Source organism: Scylla paramamosain, chromosome 33 (assembly GCF_035594125.1).
Source record: "Scylla paramamosain isolate STU-SP2022 chromosome 33, ASM3559412v1, whole genome shotgun sequence".
NCBI classification, from domain to species: domain Eukaryota; kingdom Metazoa; phylum Arthropoda; class Malacostraca; order Decapoda; family Portunidae; genus Scylla; species Scylla paramamosain.
In genome coordinates this window covers 17,754,539-17,772,864 of record NC_087183.1, presented here as the reverse complement: position 1 = coordinate 17,772,864, position 18,326 = coordinate 17,754,539, and the positions used below count along the sequence as shown (strand labels likewise).

Genomic DNA, 18,326 nt, shown 5'->3' with positions numbered 1-18,326 from the left:
GTCTTTTTTCTCTCTCTCTTTAACGTATGTCCTTTTTTCTGTCTCTATATGCCTCCCAGGTAAGCCCGTCTTCAGGTAACGGATGGGATGGGGAGGGAGAGGGAGGCTAGAGCGAGACAGGTGGGTGCAGCGGCCCAGGTGGAGAGAGAGAGACAGGCGCACACCACTCCTCCTTCTGACGTCTTGCGGGTGACTGAGCTGGCGAGCCTGCGCGAGGATTCTTCAGAGTGGGGTTGGTCACCTCTTGTTGTCTTGGCTCAGGCTGGTGTGCGGTTTTAGTGCTAGTCTTGAGGCGTTTGGGTTGGGCACTCCTCCCTCTCACTCTTCTTTATCTCTCTCTCCGTCTCTCCTTGTTTCTTTCCTCCGGTCATACCTCACTCAGCCTTCTGAAATAGTAATGGACGGAAACTGTATAAATTATTCTCTCTCTCTCTCTCTCTCTCTCTCTCTGTCTCTCTCTCTCTCTCTCTCTCTCTCTCTCGAGTCCAGTGGGGAGGGCAGATACCGCTAGGTTATGTAGGAGGGCGAGGGCGAGAGGGAGGAGAGAGGCTGGATGGGTGGGACAGGAGAGAGAGAGAGAGAGAGAGAGAGAGAGAGAGAGAGAGAGAGAGAGAGAGAGAGAGAGAGAGAGAGAGAGAGATGGGGGGAAAGGGAGGGAGGGAAAACAAGACAACACCTGTCACCACCACACAACCAAACACTTAGCTGGTTTACCTGCAAGTTTCCCTTTCGTATGTCCCTCCGCCGCGCCCTTGCAAGCATGTATACCTGCCCCTCACCTGCGTGCCTTGATTAACATCCTCACCTGCACCCTCACACTTGTAATTCAGTCACGCATGGATACTTCTTTTATTATTCCACTACTACTATTGTTATTGTCATGGTTAATATTGTTATTGTCAAGCCTGTTACTTCGTCTCTTCTTATTTTCATATTTTCTTGCTTATTATGAATGTCCACTCCTCAACATAACGCAGCATGGTCTAACTAAATAAGCGTATATGAAGTGTAGAGGTGGCCAGTCAGTCCCCAACATAACACATGGTCTAACTCCAGGTGAAGTGTAGCAATGGCCAGTCCTCGGGTGTTGTCCAGGCGGCCTACATAGCTGGTGACCTTAAGGGAGGCAGTCACACAGGTGCTTACACACATTCTCCCGTTAATCAAGCACGGACGTCCTGCCCCCCGCCTACCACTCGTTTTCCTTCCCTCCTACACTCACTCGCTTTCTCAACATCCTCTACTCTGGATTCTTCGGAGACTTAGTTCGTTACACCTCTTATAAAACAGAGTGGTAAATGAATGGAATGATCTCAGTAACGAGGTTGTTAGTGATGAGCCATTAGGGAGGTCTAAAAGTTTAGATTAATTGACGGATGCGAATGATAGGTGGAAATAGGTGGATATGTTTCGTAAAGGGACTGCCACGTGTCGGCAGACTTCATGCAGCTTCCCTAATTTCCTTATGTTCTTATTTAATTTTCTTTGACAGGCTGTAGTAAAAGTTTATAAAGATTTCTAAGTGAATTTTCACAGTGGTATCAATAGTCTAACAACGATTCTACACTTGCAAGGGAAAAATACACATGAGAATCTGATTTATCATATTTGTGACCTTTATAAACAGTCTTAATGAGATCCCAAAGCACACGAGACCCGTATTACGAGACACGCCCAGATGAACACAATAGAAAACTGTATACTTTCAGTTTTTAATGGCAGACTTTTAAAGATAATAATGCCTTGTAGTTTGTGAGAAAATATTCACTTGATAACTTGACGCTTAAGAATCCTATTTGTTTACACTTATTGCTTTGAAAGGCAGGGTGAGGTAGATCAGGAAACGATAGACCGGTTAAAGCATGGCAGGGAAGGGGCAGGGAAGGGCAGGAAACGACAAGCAGGGTCATTCATATGCTCCACTCTTTATCATGATAGCAGGTCGGGTTAACAAGGGCGACCTGTCATGCCAAAACTGTCATTGAGGTGTGGTAGTATTCAGGTCCTTCCCTCAGACCCCTATTCAGTCTCATTCGCGACAACTGTCACGTATTTCTTTCACTGCTCTCTGTACGCTACGCCCCGGCCTCGTCACTAATGGGTTTCACTGGCAGAAAGCCCCTCGCTTGTCACACATGGAAAGTACACGCTAGTCTTGATTTTTATGTGCAGGGAAAGTGCTTTCTCTCTCTCTCTCTCTCTCTCTCTCTCTCTCTCTCTCTCTCTCTCTCTCTCTCTCTCTCTCTCTGTAGATGGTGATTCATTATGCTAATTAATATTACAATTTTTCCTTCCTTCCTCCCTCTCTTTCTTATTACGCATCCTCCTCCTCCTCCTATCTTTTATCTGACCTTCTTTCTTCTTCATCCATCCTCATTCTTTCTTCTACATTTCATCTCTTTTTCTTCTTCCCTTCCCTCCTTTCATTCCTTCCCGTTCACCGCAAGTACCTTCTGCACCACTATCAACATCACTAGACCTGTATTCTATCCTTCATTATCATCATTATTATTTTTGCCCGCATCACTCTGTTGCATAAGTCATTTACTCTCACATACGTTCATATTTACCTCACTCACTCTCTCACTCTCTCCCTTTAGGATCATATTCCCTCCAGTGCATCAATAGTATCGCCTCTATGACCACCATCACCACTACCACCACCACCACCACCTCTACCTCCCATCCGTGCGTCACTCCTTCCTCTCTCCCTCCCACCAGCGCAGGGTCAGAGCACCTTAGAAAGGGACAGGTGCGCGCCCACCGACACGCAATCCGCTATTTTGCCAGAATGTGTATGCGGAAGTGTGTGTGTGTGTGTGTGTGTGTGTGTTACTGCTACTAATACTGCTGGTGTTACTGCTGCTGCTGCTACTAGGAAGTTCAGGAGAGGATATGGTAATGGTGCCTTCCTTTCCTCCAGACCCTCACGTCCCCCACACTTGCATCTAATAGTTTCAAGTATCATAACACATGCTATAACTCCCCTGACATGCTTCTAACATCTTAGCCCCTCCCCAAAACCCCCAGAATCTTTCATCAAATCTCAAGCACCCTGCCTATACCTTGACACCCCCAATACTTGTCTACGGCATCCCCAAAACACCACAAAGAAAACCTTATTACACCAAAACACCTTAAAACACCTTGAAACATACCAAAATACCCACAAACATACCCAACACAAACCAAAATATTTCCAAACACCTAAAAACACCCTAATCACACTGAATCATCTCCAAACATCATCAATGCATTAGATCAGAACCCCTCCCCCGCCCGTCCCCCCCAAAAAAAATATTATATATATATATATATATATATATATATATATATATATATATATATATATATATATATATATATATATATATATATATATATATCCTCATACACCTAATACATCCCCAAACGCACTCAGACATATCAAAACACACACACACATACACACACAAATATATATATATATATATATATATATATATATATATATATATATATATATATATATATATATATATATATATATATATATATATATATATATATATACCCCAAAACATGCCTCAAAATACACACCAAAACACACGTACAGCATCCCAAAACACACCCAGAACACACCAAAATTTCCCCAGACACATCTAATAGACGACAAAACACCGTCAATATATACCTAAGCTCCCCAAAACACATTCAAATATACCAAAAACACACCAAAAGCACACAAACTACCCCAAACAGACCAAAACACATCTAACAGATCCCACAACACACTATTTTCTTGGTTTTCCTTCTCCTCCACCATACCTTCTTTATTCTTCCTCCTCTTTCTTCACCTCCCGAATATACTTTCCTTGCTTCCCCATCCCTCACCCCCTACGTGATATGGGTTCCTCACCCCCATCCCTAATATAACTCCTACTTACAGGGAGGTTGCCAACATACACTAGATTGCCGGCTATTTATTTGTTTTATTATCCTTGTCTTTACTTGTTGCTTGTACTTTTGTACTTTTCCAGAGAGAGAGAGAGAGAGAGAGAGAGAGAGAGAGAGAGAGAGAGAGAGAGAGAGAGAGAACACATACATACACACACACACACACACACACACACACACACACACACACACACACACTTCGAGTATTAGTTTTATTTGAGCGTTTTTGTTAACCTTTAAATAATTTGCATAACATCACTCAAAATATAACAGCTACTTTACCTTTGAAACAAATCCCACAACTTTACACATACGTTCACTGTACTACACGTGTACCTGACATCACCAGCTGGGAGTGGCACCATTACAATGTCCTCTCCTGAACCTCGTAAGCTTGAAAGTTACTGAACAATTCCTTCCATATATCACTAAATTGCATGTATTTCCTCATATAAGCGTTATTCTTTTATATTCTTGTATTAAATATAGGAAAATGTGTGTTGAACACCGGGATTAAGATAGAGAAGATGAAGCGAAGGCAAAGAAAAGAGACACTAGTAGCGAACTGCGACGCAACCTGATGACGCAACACCAACCTCTCTCTCTGGGGTCCTCGCTCCGCCGCCGCAACCGGGCCAGACCACACCAGACCACCGCCAACGCAGGGTGACAAGAGCTTGTCCATTGACCCTACGATGACTTCACGAGGCCTGCTTGTCGTCCTGAGCCTGGTGGTGGCCATGGCATACGCTGGGGAGCTCAAGGTGGAGAAGTTGAAGGAGGAGACGTGTGACAGGCGGTCCAGTAACGGGGATATGTTGACCATGCACTACACGGGAACACTCCTGGAAGACGGCAAGAAATTCGATTCCAGGTGAGTATTTGCCTCCCTGCTGTTGCTTGTTCCAGTCCCGATATATACCTGTTCTTACTCCGTGTTAGTGGTTATGTGTGTGTGTGTGTGTGTGAGAGAGAGAGAGAGAGAGAGAGAGAGAGAGAGAGAGAGAGAGAGAGAGAGAGAGTTCCAGATTGCTAAAGAATTGGACCTAATTATCATTATTATTTTGTTATGTAAGAGGGGCTGTGGCTATAGGCATCAAAGAGGGTGAAAAAAGTCCCACTGAAGATGCCAGTCCCCAAATAGTGCTGTCAAAAGTTTATAATATTGCAGATACAGTGTTTCCTTGTGTTTTGTCACCTGAACCTGTCCCACTTAGATAAATGTTCCTATTGAAAATATTATAAAGACAGATCAATAAAAAATACATAAAACAATCTTAACATTAGTAAGTGTTAGACTGACATAGCCCTTGTAGTAGAGATCAGACAGACAGCTGGGAGATCACGGTCTTCACACCTTGCCTCCCAGTGCTCACTCAGGCTGGCTGTATGCTGGCTTCAGTCTGGCTGTGCAGTGACCAAGAAGTAATGCTGATCCTGCTGACCTAGAGTGCAGGGATGAACAATTCTTAGAGGAGTGTGTTCACCTTGTTCATGATGTCACTGAAACCAAAAAAGTGATCCATCTGTTTGACCTTTTCTATTTAGATCATGCTTGTGTGACTCTTAAGCTGGAAAGTGTATCTAGTGGAAAGAGAACGGTACAGAGTGCTGAGGTTGCCCTGGAGTATGCTGTCTAGTTTATCGAAGGAGGTTCATCTGCCGGTGATTGCAGGAAGTTATGATCCTTCTTGAAATTGTTAACAGTAGCCAATGGTGTTTCTGATGTATTTGGGGAACATATTGAAGAGTTTGGAGCCAGAGTGTGAAAGACTGCCACAGAGGAGTCTTGATTCTCACTAGAGCTGTTGAAGGGAGGGCAGACAGAGTTAGAACAGATGAGATTGGACCTTTTGCTGTGATGGGCTGAAATAAATAAGCAATTAAGGTTAGAGAAGGCTGCAGGAGGGAGGCTTTAATCATGGAAGGAACTCAAAGGCTGATGTGTGTGTATATATATATATATATATATATATATATATATATATATATATATATATATATATATATATATATATATATATAGTAATGTGGTAATACAGTATTAGTAGTAGGTATTTTGTTGCAGTTCTCTTTTAAATATTTATAATCCATATATTCCTTTCTTCATCAACATTCTTCTTCCTCTTCCTGCCCGCATTTTCTTTCTGTGTGTCATGTGAGTCTCTCCCTTTGTTTGTTTACTCTCCTTTCTCCCCACCACTTGTGTTATCCCAAGGTTCCCATTCTGGAGGTCACTCTTCCCCTTTGTAGTCAGGACCAGTCTTAGGTGTGGGCTATCATACTCAAACAAAACACAGAAATGAGAGATTGACACCAAGAATTCCTTATCTTACTTCACTTTTCAGACATTTTTCAGCCCTTCAGAATTCCTGGGAGCTCTTTAGAATTTGGAGAGAGAGAGAGAGAGAGAGAGAGAGAAAATTTCTTACATGTTGATGAAATCATTACTTGCTTGCATGTCCCTTGAAAAACGGCAAAGAATTGTTGCATTAAGAGAAAGAGAAAATTTCTTACATGTTGATGAAATCATCACTTGCATGTCCCTTGAAAAACGGCAAAGAATTGTTGCATTATTGTTCATTTCTTTGTGGTATTACTTACAATGTATCGTCAAATCTTGAGAATCTGTCTGATGGTAGTATTTCCCACGAGACTTCTTAGTGTGTGTGTGTGTGTGTGTGTGTGTGTGTGTGTGTGTGTGCCCAATCATGTTTATTTTTCTTAGAACCAAAGCAACTTCCTTTCCACCAGAACATTTCAGACAGTTTACAGCTTCCATCCTTGACCATCTGTGTTTACAACATTGAAGACTCAGTTTATAGAGCAAGTGTCATGGGGTAAATTAAGTTGAATACTTTATGATCATAATGTGTAATGCTAGTGCAGTGTTTTCCTTTCAGGGATTGATGCCATGCATGAGTCTCCTCCAATTGTTTCTGCACCTTATATCTTCCTCTTGAGACTCCCTTCCTTTACAGTTCAATTGCAGTTTGATATCTCCACCTCACTCTGTCTTCCCCTTGATCTTTCATCTTACTACTTACATAATGCTGGTACAGTGTTCAAGTCAGTTAATACAAAGGTGCTAGGAATACTCTTTTATTTATAATGTTAGATCATGATGCCCATGCTTCCCTATGCTTTTTTCCTCACTAAGACATTACCTCACACAACAGCAGAGGTGCAGAGATTTGCTTAAATGAATAAACTCGGCATGTCTCATACCACTGATGAAACCAATAATCTGTGAACTGTCTCCATCCTGACACACTTGAGAGGCTGTGTTTGTGTATATGAGTGACTGGTGGTGGCTTGGTGGAGGATGTAAAGGCTTGTCTGTTACTGTACCACTCTTTTGGAGAACCAATTCCTTCCCATCTCTCTCTTTTTTTTTTATCTAGCTATATCAAGCTTGAACCCATTACTTTGAGTCTATTTCATTCGTGTACCACTCTTTCAGAACTAATTCCTTCCTATCTCTTTTTTTTTTTTTAATCTGACTTTATCAGGCTTGAACACATTATTTCCTGTCCTATCCTATCCTATCCAATCCATCATGTCACTTGGCTTATGTGTTGTTCTCCCGACAGCTTGGATCGTGACAAGCCATTCACGGTTCAGATTGGTGTGGGTCAGGTCATCAAGGGCTGGGACCAGGGCCTCCTAGACTTGTGCCCCGGGGATAAGGTGAAGCTGACCATCCCGCCTGAGATGGCCTATGGAGAGCACGGTGCTGGAGACGTCATCCCTCCCAGTGAGTAATACTTGGCATGTGTGAAACAGGAATGATATAACTGGAGTGTGAGTAATGACAGGACTAGTGTAGGTGAAGTGAGATGTTTGGACAAGGTCAGTAGTAGTAGCAGTGGTATTAAGAGTATATAGTAACAATAATAACCTAAGGAAGTAATATAATCCTATGTACTATACCTGCCATCCATCATCCTCACTGTAACCTCAAACACTGCTGCTCCCACCAGTAACCCCCCCCCCTCTCTCTCTCTCTCTGGCTGACTCATCTCACTCCTTCAGATGCCTGGCTGGTGTTCGAGGTTGACCTCATCTCTGTTAGTGATGCCCCTCCTGCAGTGAACATCTTCAAGCAGATTGATGGCGACGATGATGACCACCTGTCCAAAGAAGAGGTGAGGGGCAGTGCTCAGGGCAGTTGGGCATGTCCAGTGGTGGTCCTGTTGTTGACTGTGTTGCACATCAGGTTTTGATAGCTTACTGCAATCTTGCTACCTGCGCTCACACCTATATTCTTCCTCCCTCATTTATTCCTTCTACTTTCTTACTTCTTCCTACATTTCTTCCTTCCTCCATTCCTATTGTCTCATATTCTGCTTCTTTTATGTTCCATCTCTTCTTGGTGTTTTTTTTAGTGTTACAACAAGTGTGGCTATTTGTGAAGTGACCTTTTTAACTCACTGCACTCCTAAGACTTCTTCAGTGGTGGTGACCCGATGAAGACACTTGGTACGGTTTCAGAAAGTATACTGTGTTCTGTAGTATTGGGAATCATTACCTTGAGAACCTAATTTTTATAAACAAATTTTGTTTAAAGTTGCATTGTGTAAGAATATTGACAACAGGAGGTATCTTCTAGTGGAAATTTGTTTGTGCATAATTTGTAAAGCAGATGCATTGTTGAGGAATGCCATTTGTGTATTCAGATAACTGTTAGGAAATGGTGTTTTTGTTTTCTTTGTGTTTTTTTTTTAGTGTTACAACAAGTGTGGCTATTTGTGGAGTGACCTTTTTAACTCACTGCACTCCTAAGACTTCTTCAGTGGTGGTGACCCAGTGAAGACACTTGGTACGGTTTCAGAAAGTATACTGTGTTCTGTAGTATTGGGAATCATTACCTTGAGAACCTAATTTTTATAAACAAATTTTGTTTAAAGTTGCATTGTGTAAGAATATTGACAACAGGAGGTATATTCTAGTGGAAATTTGTTTGTGCATAATTTGTAAAGCAGATGCATTGTTAAGGAATGCCATTTGTGTATTCAGATAACTGTTAGGAAATGGGCTTGCTTTCTCAGGAATGACTCCTTGATAAGTATCAAGCATAATAGATGTTTGTAATCATTCATAAACCACATTACTATAAAACTGGGTGACTTTAGCAGTATTTCATGATGTAATCCTTTCTTCCTCCCCACACACTGTGGGCTGTCCTCTGTGCCACTCACTCCTTTCCTTCATATGTTTACCACTGGCATCCCTTCACACTGCAGGCTGTCCTCTGTGCCATTCTTCTCTCTGTCTCGCTGCCTTTGCACTGCAGGTTATCCTGTGTGTGTGTGTGTGTGTGTGTGTGTGTGTGTATTTACCTAGTTATACACCGTTTGCCACAACTATCTCTTCCTTCAGATCATTCCAGATTTAATAATAAACGGTATATTATTTTTAGGCAGTTAACAAACTGAAAATGTACAGAGGGGGTGGAGAAATACTTAATATTAATCCTAAAGGTAAGTCTAATCTAGAAGGGACTATTGATTGATGGCTCGCACCATGGTGGGAATCACGCTGAGTCTGTACCAGTCCGTGCGCGGCGCCTTTAGGGGCGTTATCTTGTTGTGGTGTCTGGTGGCACAGACTGGGCGAGGCGCGTCAGGCGGCAACATGTGTCTGAGACGTGGATGATGCAGTAGTCCCCTTCCAGACTTTTCCAGAGCCTCTCGGTGCCTGGTGGATAGTCTGGACAGACTCAGGTTGGTCAGGGCTTCTTCATAGGTGGTGTAGGCAGGGCCAAGGATGACCCTGCTCGCCCTTTTCTGCACACTCTCTAGCTGTAGCTGTTGAGTGTGTGTGAGGGAGGAGGACCACACTGGGGAGGTGTACACGAGTTTGGGGAGGATGAAGGTGAGGTACACCCCCCTTAACTCATCTGTCGGCGTCCCCAGCGACCTGAGTCTGCGCAGCATGTACAGCCTGTAGGTAGCTGATCTTACGGTGCTGGCGACATGCTGCTTCCAGGTCAGCTGGTCGTCCACCGTGACTCCGAGAAGCTTGTAACATCAGACCACCTGGAGGGGGTGAGGGCCCACTGTGAGCTGGGGAGGGGGCACTGGTACAGAGGAGGTACAGAAATGCATCACCACAGTTTTGCTGTGGTTGATGGTCATCCTGCTCTCCTCCGTCCACGTCTGCAGTCGCTCCAGAATTGCTTGCAGTGGCGAGTAGTCTGGGTTCTTGGTGGAAACTGGGACACCCACGGTGCAGTCGTCCACATACTTCCAGTGATGGGGGGTGTCAGTGAGGGTGTCATTAATGAGGAGGAGGAAGCATAGAGGACCCATCTTGGTCCCCTGGGGGACCCCACATGTCAGCTGCTGGAAATTAGAGACAGAGCACTGATAGCAAACGGCCTGACGCCTCCCTGTGAGGAAGTCAGCTAGCCACGCTATCAGGTTAGGAGGGAGACCCAGACTTACTGCCAATGTGATCAACAAGATCAAAAGGCTTTTTTGAAGTCCACAAAAGCAACAGCTAGAGAGGTGTTTTGCTTGTCCAGGTGGCTGTGGATGAATTCGAGGAAGCTGGTTAGATAATGGGAAGTGGAGGTGGCTTTAATATTTCCAAATTGTCTTATATCCACGGTATTACAAATTTTGGTGTAGGCCCAGTCATACACAAAATTTTCACAAATAAGGCTAAGGATGGGGGTGATAAAGACTGGCCTGAGGTCATTGAGTGACTGTGGACTGGAAGTTTTGGGGATGGGGGTGACGTAAGATGTCTTCCAGTCCGTGGGGCAAGAGTGTTGGGAGAGAGAGGCGTTTATTATGGAGCATAGCGGTGTTGCTAGCTCTACAGCAAACTCCTTGTAAATTTTTATAGGAAGGTCAGTGGGTGTGGTGGATCTTGGTTTGAATTTGAGTATTCTCTTAAAAACATCCACCGCCTGGACAAAGGGGGGAGGGGAGGGAGCGGGAAGATAGGAAGGAAGCAGAGTGGTTTGGAGGGGAGGAAAGGTTTGACAGATAGCAGCAAAGTGATTGTTCATCTCCTGAGCCGCGAGATTAGCAGGAAGGTGTGAGGTGCAAGGAAGAGATGAAGTGTGCTTTTGTAGGCCACACAAAGCTTTGATCTTAGCGTACCACTGTCTGTTGTTGGTCAGCTTGAGGTGGTGTATCTTGTCTGGGTAATAGCTTGCCTTTGCAGCCTTAATCTCCCTGATCACTCTGTTTCTTAATTTCCTGTATAGGACCGGGCAGGAGTGGAACGCCAAGGTCCGCTGACGCATGAATCTTTTAATGCGGGGCATCATCCAGGGGGCATCAGACGGGTGCGCTGTGACGCTCTTGGCTGGGAAGTAGCGGTGGAAGGCTTCTGTGGTGGTGGCGACGTAATTTTGCCATTTTAAGTGGACGTCCTCCACATCCAGCACCTCTGTCCATGGGTGTTGTGTCACCCACTGCCCAGACTCCCTCATGGCCGAGTCAGGCATGGGGCGGTGGGTCCTGGTGACAGCTGACCGGGGGGTCGAGGTGGTGGGTGTGGGTGTCCACAGTATGGAGAGGTGGGTGCTCCGTCCCATGGGAGGCAGCGGCTTGGGGGGCGAGTACTGCTGGCCCAGGTCTGTCAGTATAAGGTCAAGGATGGCTTGCTGGTGGGTGGGGAAGTCCACGACCTGGGTGAGGTGTAGCTGGTGTAGGATATCGTTGATATCTAATCTGTTAAAGTCCCCACAGATGACCAGTTTGGCGGCAGGATACCTCACCCTAAGGGCATCAGCGGTGTCGATGATGTGAGCGGTGAGTAACTGTGCTGTGGTGGCTCGTCGGGGGTGGTACACGATGCACACAATGATGGAGGCCGTGTTGCTGGGATGGCAGGGGGGCGTGACTCTCACCCACAGGGCCTCCACACTGGCAGGAATAACAGGGAGGTGTGAGGGGCTGAGGGCAGAGCGGCAGAAAACAGCCACTCCCACCCCCCCCCCGCGTCCTGACCTGAGGTGATGGTAGAGCTGGTAGTCCTGCATCGTGCACACCTCAGGAACAATCTGCCACACCTCAGTAACCGCCACAATGTCCGCACAAGTAGAACTCACCGTCACAATCAACTTGTCCATCTTGTTGGCCAGAGACGTTGCATTAAATAAGAGGAGGCAGGGAAGACTATACTCCTGCAGTCATCTACTGGTCATCCAGCCAGTCATTCCCCTACGGAAAGAGCTTATAGCTCGTCCTGACTGATCTTTGGGCAGGACTGAGATCACTCACACACCACACACTTGGATAGTGAGGTCACAACCCCTTGGGTTACATCCTGATCCTACTTGCTGATGGGTGAACAGGGGCTTCACATTGAGGCTCACCTTGCCTCAAATGGGCAAGCCTCTTAATATGTGTGTGTTTGTTTGTTTTCATAAAGACAAAACTAAGGGCTTCTAAATGAATAAGCTCATCTTAACCCTTCAAAGCCCATTCATTTATTTATGAGGAAATTTTATGAAACTTTGATATGTTGCTAAAGACACTAATTTAAGAACTTTTTATTCTGATGTTTTCTTGAAATCTCACTCATTTATTGACAAAATGGCTGTCACCTATAGGTGATACTGGACTTCAGATTTATGTACATACCATCTTAGCATAGTAGCAGTGGCAGATTTCACTCCCACCATACTCTGCTCATTCTCCCTTATTAACCTCAACCTGCTTTAACATGTTTCTTCTCTCCTTTGTATGCTCACATCTTGTTTCCAGAAATATTTAATTTTACATCACTCAAGACACAACTTTAATAATGGTAGACCCCCATCCCCAACACCCTTGTCATTCTTTATTATTAACCCCATTTGTCTTTACTGGTCATGCATTCACCACCTCTGTTGGCCTGCAGGTGCTAGACTACATCAAGACCCAGCTGCCAGCCGAGGAGCTGGAGAATGGACAGGACCCACACAAGATCACTGAGGAGATCTTCCACCATGAGGACAAGGACCGTGATGGCTACATCTCCCACGAGGAGTTCTCCGGGCCCAAGCACGATGAGCTCTGAGGTGCCTCCCATGTGATCCTCTTCCCACACTACCACCCACTCTTATCTGTGGTACCTGAAGAGTTTTTTTAATGTGTAATATTTTACCTATTTAATGTTTTTATCTTTTTACAGAGATTATATATTTTATTCTTTTAATGGTTTTGGAGCTCTAAGTAGCCACTCAATTTTCCTTTTATCTTTGCACAAAAGCTTTCTTGCTCATGCACAACTGATAGAGTTAGCACTCTTGATTAGCAAGTTCTTAGGTTTTATAGGTATATGTGTTGGTGTATTAAGTATAGCCATACTTAATTATTGTTACTGAATTTTTACTATCTCAAGCTATCATTGTACTGTTATGTAAAAGAAATGGAGCAGAGATGACCCCAACAACTTTAGGAGGAGAATTTTCTTCTCTTGGCTTGTCTTTGTTCAGGGTTACCACAGCAGACTTGATCTGCATGGTGATATGGAAAAGATTTTCTGCAGGATGTCCTTCCTGATGCATTCTTCCCATTTACCTGGGACTGGCACCAGCTCTGAGTTTCACTGCCTTGTGTCCTCAGTGCTGGGAACTATGTATGTATATATAAGAGGATAAGTTTACTCATTGTGTGGGCTAAATTGCATGACAGGATCTGAGTGACAGATTGGTGATAACAGAGAAAACTAAGTATGGAACAAGGGACATAAGTGTAGAAGATGTGTGGGTCTGATTTTTACTGTGAAAACAGTAGTGGAGAAGCATCTGGAGAAAGATATAATGTTGTTTGATGCTTTCATGGACTTCAAGGAGACATATGATGGGGTTGAGAGAAAGATCCCACAAGAGGTGTAGGTGGAGATCTGTCTGATGACAATCTGTCTGTGCAGACACTGGCATGAGGATGAATTAAGGAAAAGGCCCTGGATTCTTGTGCAAGCATGACAGAGATGTGTGATATCACCATAGTTGTTCATTACTGCATGGGCAGATATTTGAAGGAGAAAATGAGATAAAGGCCATAGTAGGAGATTTGGGTGCTAAGTTGAGGTTGAGTATTGTGCAACATTAGCTATTAGTGAGATTATTAATATGTTGCAGCATGTGGTGAATATATCTGATATCATGTGTATAGGGGGAAGTTGATGGTAAATACCGGTAAAAGCAAGATGGTTGCTGTCTCTAAGAATGAGTGAGTCCAAAAAAGTGAAATATGAAGTAAAGGAGTTTCCGTGCTTAGGAATAAGGGTATGGCAGGCTAGATAAGACCTGTGAAAGCCAGACATATTGTAAGGACAGTCAAGAGAATGATGAATGGGATTATGGGAAGAAAGAAGGGTATAGATTGGAATATTATCCTTCCTAGAGGCTTGAGAGTGAGATGTCAGCAATGCTGGCAAGAATGTTGCCTGATATATTGACAGAAAGAGTGTGGGTGATAAGGCATATGTTGACTTGAGTCCAGTAACTTTATAGCTCCCCAGATCATAGCCTTATTAATCTTTGTGACCCTTTTCATTAGACTCAAGGCCAGCAACTTGTCCACATGTACCTCCCCAGGTCACAACTTTGTGATCCTTTACATGACTTGTGAGTCGTATCCTTTTTGTAATTATATGTACGTATGTATTATCATATTGTATGTATAATTTATATTGTTAAACATCCAGATAACCACAACTACCATTATCATCATCATCATCATCATCATCATCATCACTTAGAAGTCTTCCTCCTGCACAAGCCTATATCTTTTGGGCTTTTTTTTTACTCAGAAGTTAAAAAACAAGCAAACAGAACTTTACTGTGTTCAGAGCTCAAATTCTTTTCACTTAATCACTCTCCACCATCCACACAACCTGCCAGAACCACCTTTGGCTTTCTCCTCTTGCCATGTTCCTTATTCATTCACCTCCCATCATAATGGAGTGGGGTAGCTTAGGCAGTAGTGCTTCTGACTACAATGCAAAAAGCCCCACATTTGAAACCTGGTCATGGTCTGGATTTTTCTGGGACAACTGTCCACTCCTAGGTTCCCCCAGACCTTAAGTGGGTGCCAGGAGGCCAAGACTACGAATATAAAGGTGGCAGAGAAAGGAACTGTCTTCCCTATTCCAAATGCTGAGGCCAAGATAGAATGGTGCTACCTTCCCTATACCAATCCTCACAACTGAGTACAGCACACCTTAAAGTTTTTTCTATGTTTTACTCCTGTCTTATCCCTAAGTTTTCCATCTGTTGTCCTCATTTCCCCAATGTCTTGTTCAGGGATGCACTACATATCCATCTAATCATCCTCATCTCCGTCCAGTTTAACCTGCAAACATCGTCCTCTTTCACTGCCTGGGTTGTGTGAGCAAAGTGCTTACACTCCTTGCACAGGCCATGTATAGCTGCCCCTTGGATCTATAAAAAGAAAATAAGTGGTAATATATTTTTATAAATATTGTGGATGAAACTAGTGTCTTGTATATTTCTCTCCCTTCCTTCCTTCCTTCCCTCCTTCCTTCCTTCCATCCTTCCTTCCTTCAAACCTTCTTCCCTCTCTCTCTCTCTCTCGCTCCCACCTTCGTGGTTAGTATGGAAGATGCTAATATACCACCAGTGGATAAATCTTGAGTCAATGAATTGTAGGCAATGTTCTACCATCATATTGATGTGGACCTTATTCCATCTCTGTATGTTCATTACGAAAGTAACGGTACAGTGAGGAAGTGTTTGAGGATTATAGATAGCTGGAGGATGTAGTTACTGTGGATGGAGGAATATTACTTAGAGGTGAAGTTTAGAATTACCAGGCCAGCAGTCTCATTTGGGTTGGCTGGGACAATACACCACACTCGTACACACATCATTTATACTCTTAGCCCAGTCAGCTCATGGTGGAAGTTTAGAATAAATGCATTTGAAAAGATAGTAATGTCATGAATAAAACTGGTGCTCTAAAACACAGGAATTGATCAAAAGGGATAAGGTTGTATTAAAAAGAGGACTTATCCTTTGATAAAACCCATGAGAATACTAATCATAGCCTAAATAAGAACATAAAATTGAGAGACGTACCATTTGCCATTATTATTTATAAATCTGTCCAGTCTTCTCTCGAAACTATCAAATGTCTGTACCAACACTTGACATTATTTCTGTCTCATTTTTGTCACACATATTCTAACTTGTTGCTTGACTAAGAGAACCTGATTTGTATTTCTTTAACTGTCCAGTCATTACATGGGGAGGAATGAAAAGAACCTGTAGGTGTTAATTTCTTGGAATGAATTCAAAAAGGAAATTGAGTTAAGTGTGATTTTCATGTCAAATGTTTTATGAAGGGCTGAATATTATAGAAGAAGGAGAGAAGAGGATGGTGTATGTAATGGATATAGTGTGGCTAAAGAGTAACATGTATGGATGGAGTGAAGAATGTGGAAGTGTGTGGAATTGGTGCAGCAAGAGAGTTGGGTTACAGAGCAGAAGTGGAAGTATTGCTAGGGTTGGAGCATGTGGTGAGAGTAGAAGTGGAGAGATGGGTGGGGATAACTGGATCTAATGTGAGAAATCTTAAGACTAAGGGGTGGAGGATACTAGAGTCAGATGAGCTGCAAACCAGTCTGTTCTTGGTAAACTAACAATGTTATTCCCTAAAAAGTTTATTCTGTTGTTTGTTGAATATGTATATGTTTAACTTGGCATGCCATGATTTGTTTTTATTTGTTGAGCTTGTAATGTGTAAGTTAAACAATCTGGGTACATTTCTGAAGTATCTTGAGTAAACTAATATATTTGTTAAAAGTGCAGTACTTATGTTTGTTATACATTTTTATGTAATGAACTCAATTCCAAAAGATCAGAGGCATTATATATATTGAAAGAAACAAACTTCAAAGTAACTTTAATAACACCAGTTAATTCCTGTGAAAGAGAACAGGATGTGCGAGATCCAGCAATGTGTTCCAGTTTTATTTCAGGAAGTATTTGTGCCAGGAACTTGTCAGACTGGCGTGAGAGAGAGGTGCAGGGCTATAATTATGTACTTATGTGTGTGGGGGTTGGAATTGAGGAAAGTATAATGAATTTTGTATGTGGAAAGAAAGGCTTGGGGCGTGAGCTGCAAGAACTTATTTTGCTAGTGGTAGGCAAGTGTAAGATGTGTGAAGGTGGAGTGAGTGGCTTAACTATATGACTTTAAACCCATGTTTGAAGTAGATAACATTCCTTGACCCCAGAGCTTCCTTAGTCCAGCCTTGGAAGACTTTGGATTGCGACTTCCATGTAAGATGTAAAAATACATGTAAGAGTTAAATGTATTTTTCTTGTTGGATTTTTAATACTAACTTTTTTTATGATCAGTGATCAATAAAAGTTGTTGAAAGGGTTTTTAAAATGTTACTTGGTACACAACCCTTTTGACTGTATATACAGTCTCTCTCTCTCTCTCTCTCTCTCTCTCTCTCTCTCTCTCTCTCTCTCTCTCTCTCTCTCTCTCTCTCTCTCTCTCTCTCTCTCTCTCTCTGTAATGGCATCACCCCTTCCCGGGCGAGCCACCGCTAGCATGGTGTGTTCTCCATCGGTAGACAGAGCCGGGCATGGCAGCGTCCTGGGAAGCCTCCAAGAGTGGCCGGGACTTGCAGGCGCATAGTGGCATTGTGCGTACAGTGGCGCCTGCTAGTCGGGCTCTTCCTCTCTCAGTCTCTCCTTTCTCCCCCATGACCCCGACGAGCCATAAAACCTTCCTCCACCCCCAACCTCCCCCCGTTCCTCTCTTCCTCTGCAGTACTTAGCGCCACCACCCCCTCTGTACGCTTTCCGCTTACTACGCAGCACGCAGCAGTGGGAGGGACGCGACAGCGGGCGAGTATTAGCTTGCCAGTTTGAATCTCTTGATGATGGGTACACACGTACGTTACACAAAAACCCCTTGTGTGGGGAGTGGGCGTAGCAGGAACGGGTTCTACTAGTTTCCTTTCACACGTCTACCTGACTGCCACCGTGTATCAGGACCACATTTTCACATATAATTTTTCATGCGAGAACTGTCCAGTAACATGATTCAGAGTGGAATATGTGAAGTGTGGCTCGATTTCCTGCGAAGAGAAAGGGCAATGCGAAGACAGGCTAAAAGGAGTAGACTGTAAACTCAACACAAGCAACCATGAGAGAGAGAGAGAGAGAGAGAGAGAGAAGGGGTGCTTGGGAGACGTGACTACTTTGTGTGTGGGAGGAGGAATAGAATGGAACGGTATTCTGTATTTTCTTTCTTTTCTTCATATACGATAGTACAGTCGCAATACTGCTACAACACATTTAAGAAATATTGCCGGATGTGTGTGTGTGTGTGTGTGTGTGTGTGTCCTCCGGAAAAAAAAAAAGTTACATAACCTCTCGGATATGTATCAGTAGGAAT

At 43.5% G+C, this 18,326-nt stretch overlaps 1 protein-coding gene across 1 annotated transcript; it reads left to right on the top strand.

Annotated features, from left to right (window-relative positions):
- Positions 1-4,542: 4,542 nt before the first annotated feature.
- LOC135089856 (FK506-binding protein-like) lies at positions 4,543-17,298 on the top strand. The gene is made up of 4 exons (XM_063986000.1): positions 4,543-4,810; positions 7,530-7,693; positions 7,972-8,084; positions 12,802-17,298. Exons 1-4 carry the CDS (start codon positions 4,632-4,634, stop codon positions 12,958-12,960), a joined length of 615 nt encoding a protein of 204 aa, XP_063842070.1. The 5' UTR covers positions 4,543-4,631; the 3' UTR covers positions 12,961-17,298.
- The last annotated feature ends 1,028 nt before the right edge of the window (positions 17,299-18,326 follow it).

Excerpts from the sequence above, each read along its gene's own strand:
- LOC135089856 (XM_063986000.1), top strand. The coding sequence starts at position 4,632 with ATGACTTCACGAGGCCTGCTTGTCGTCCTGAGCCTGGTGGTGGCCATG. Across the intron at positions 7,694-7,971 it reads TGGAGACGTCATCCCTCCCA|ATGCCTGGCTGGTGTTCGAG; the intron begins GTGAGTAATACT and ends TCACTCCTTCAG. Across the intron at positions 8,085-12,801 it reads ACCACCTGTCCAAAGAAGAG|GTGCTAGACTACATCAAGAC; the intron begins GTGAGGGGCAGT and ends GTTGGCCTGCAG.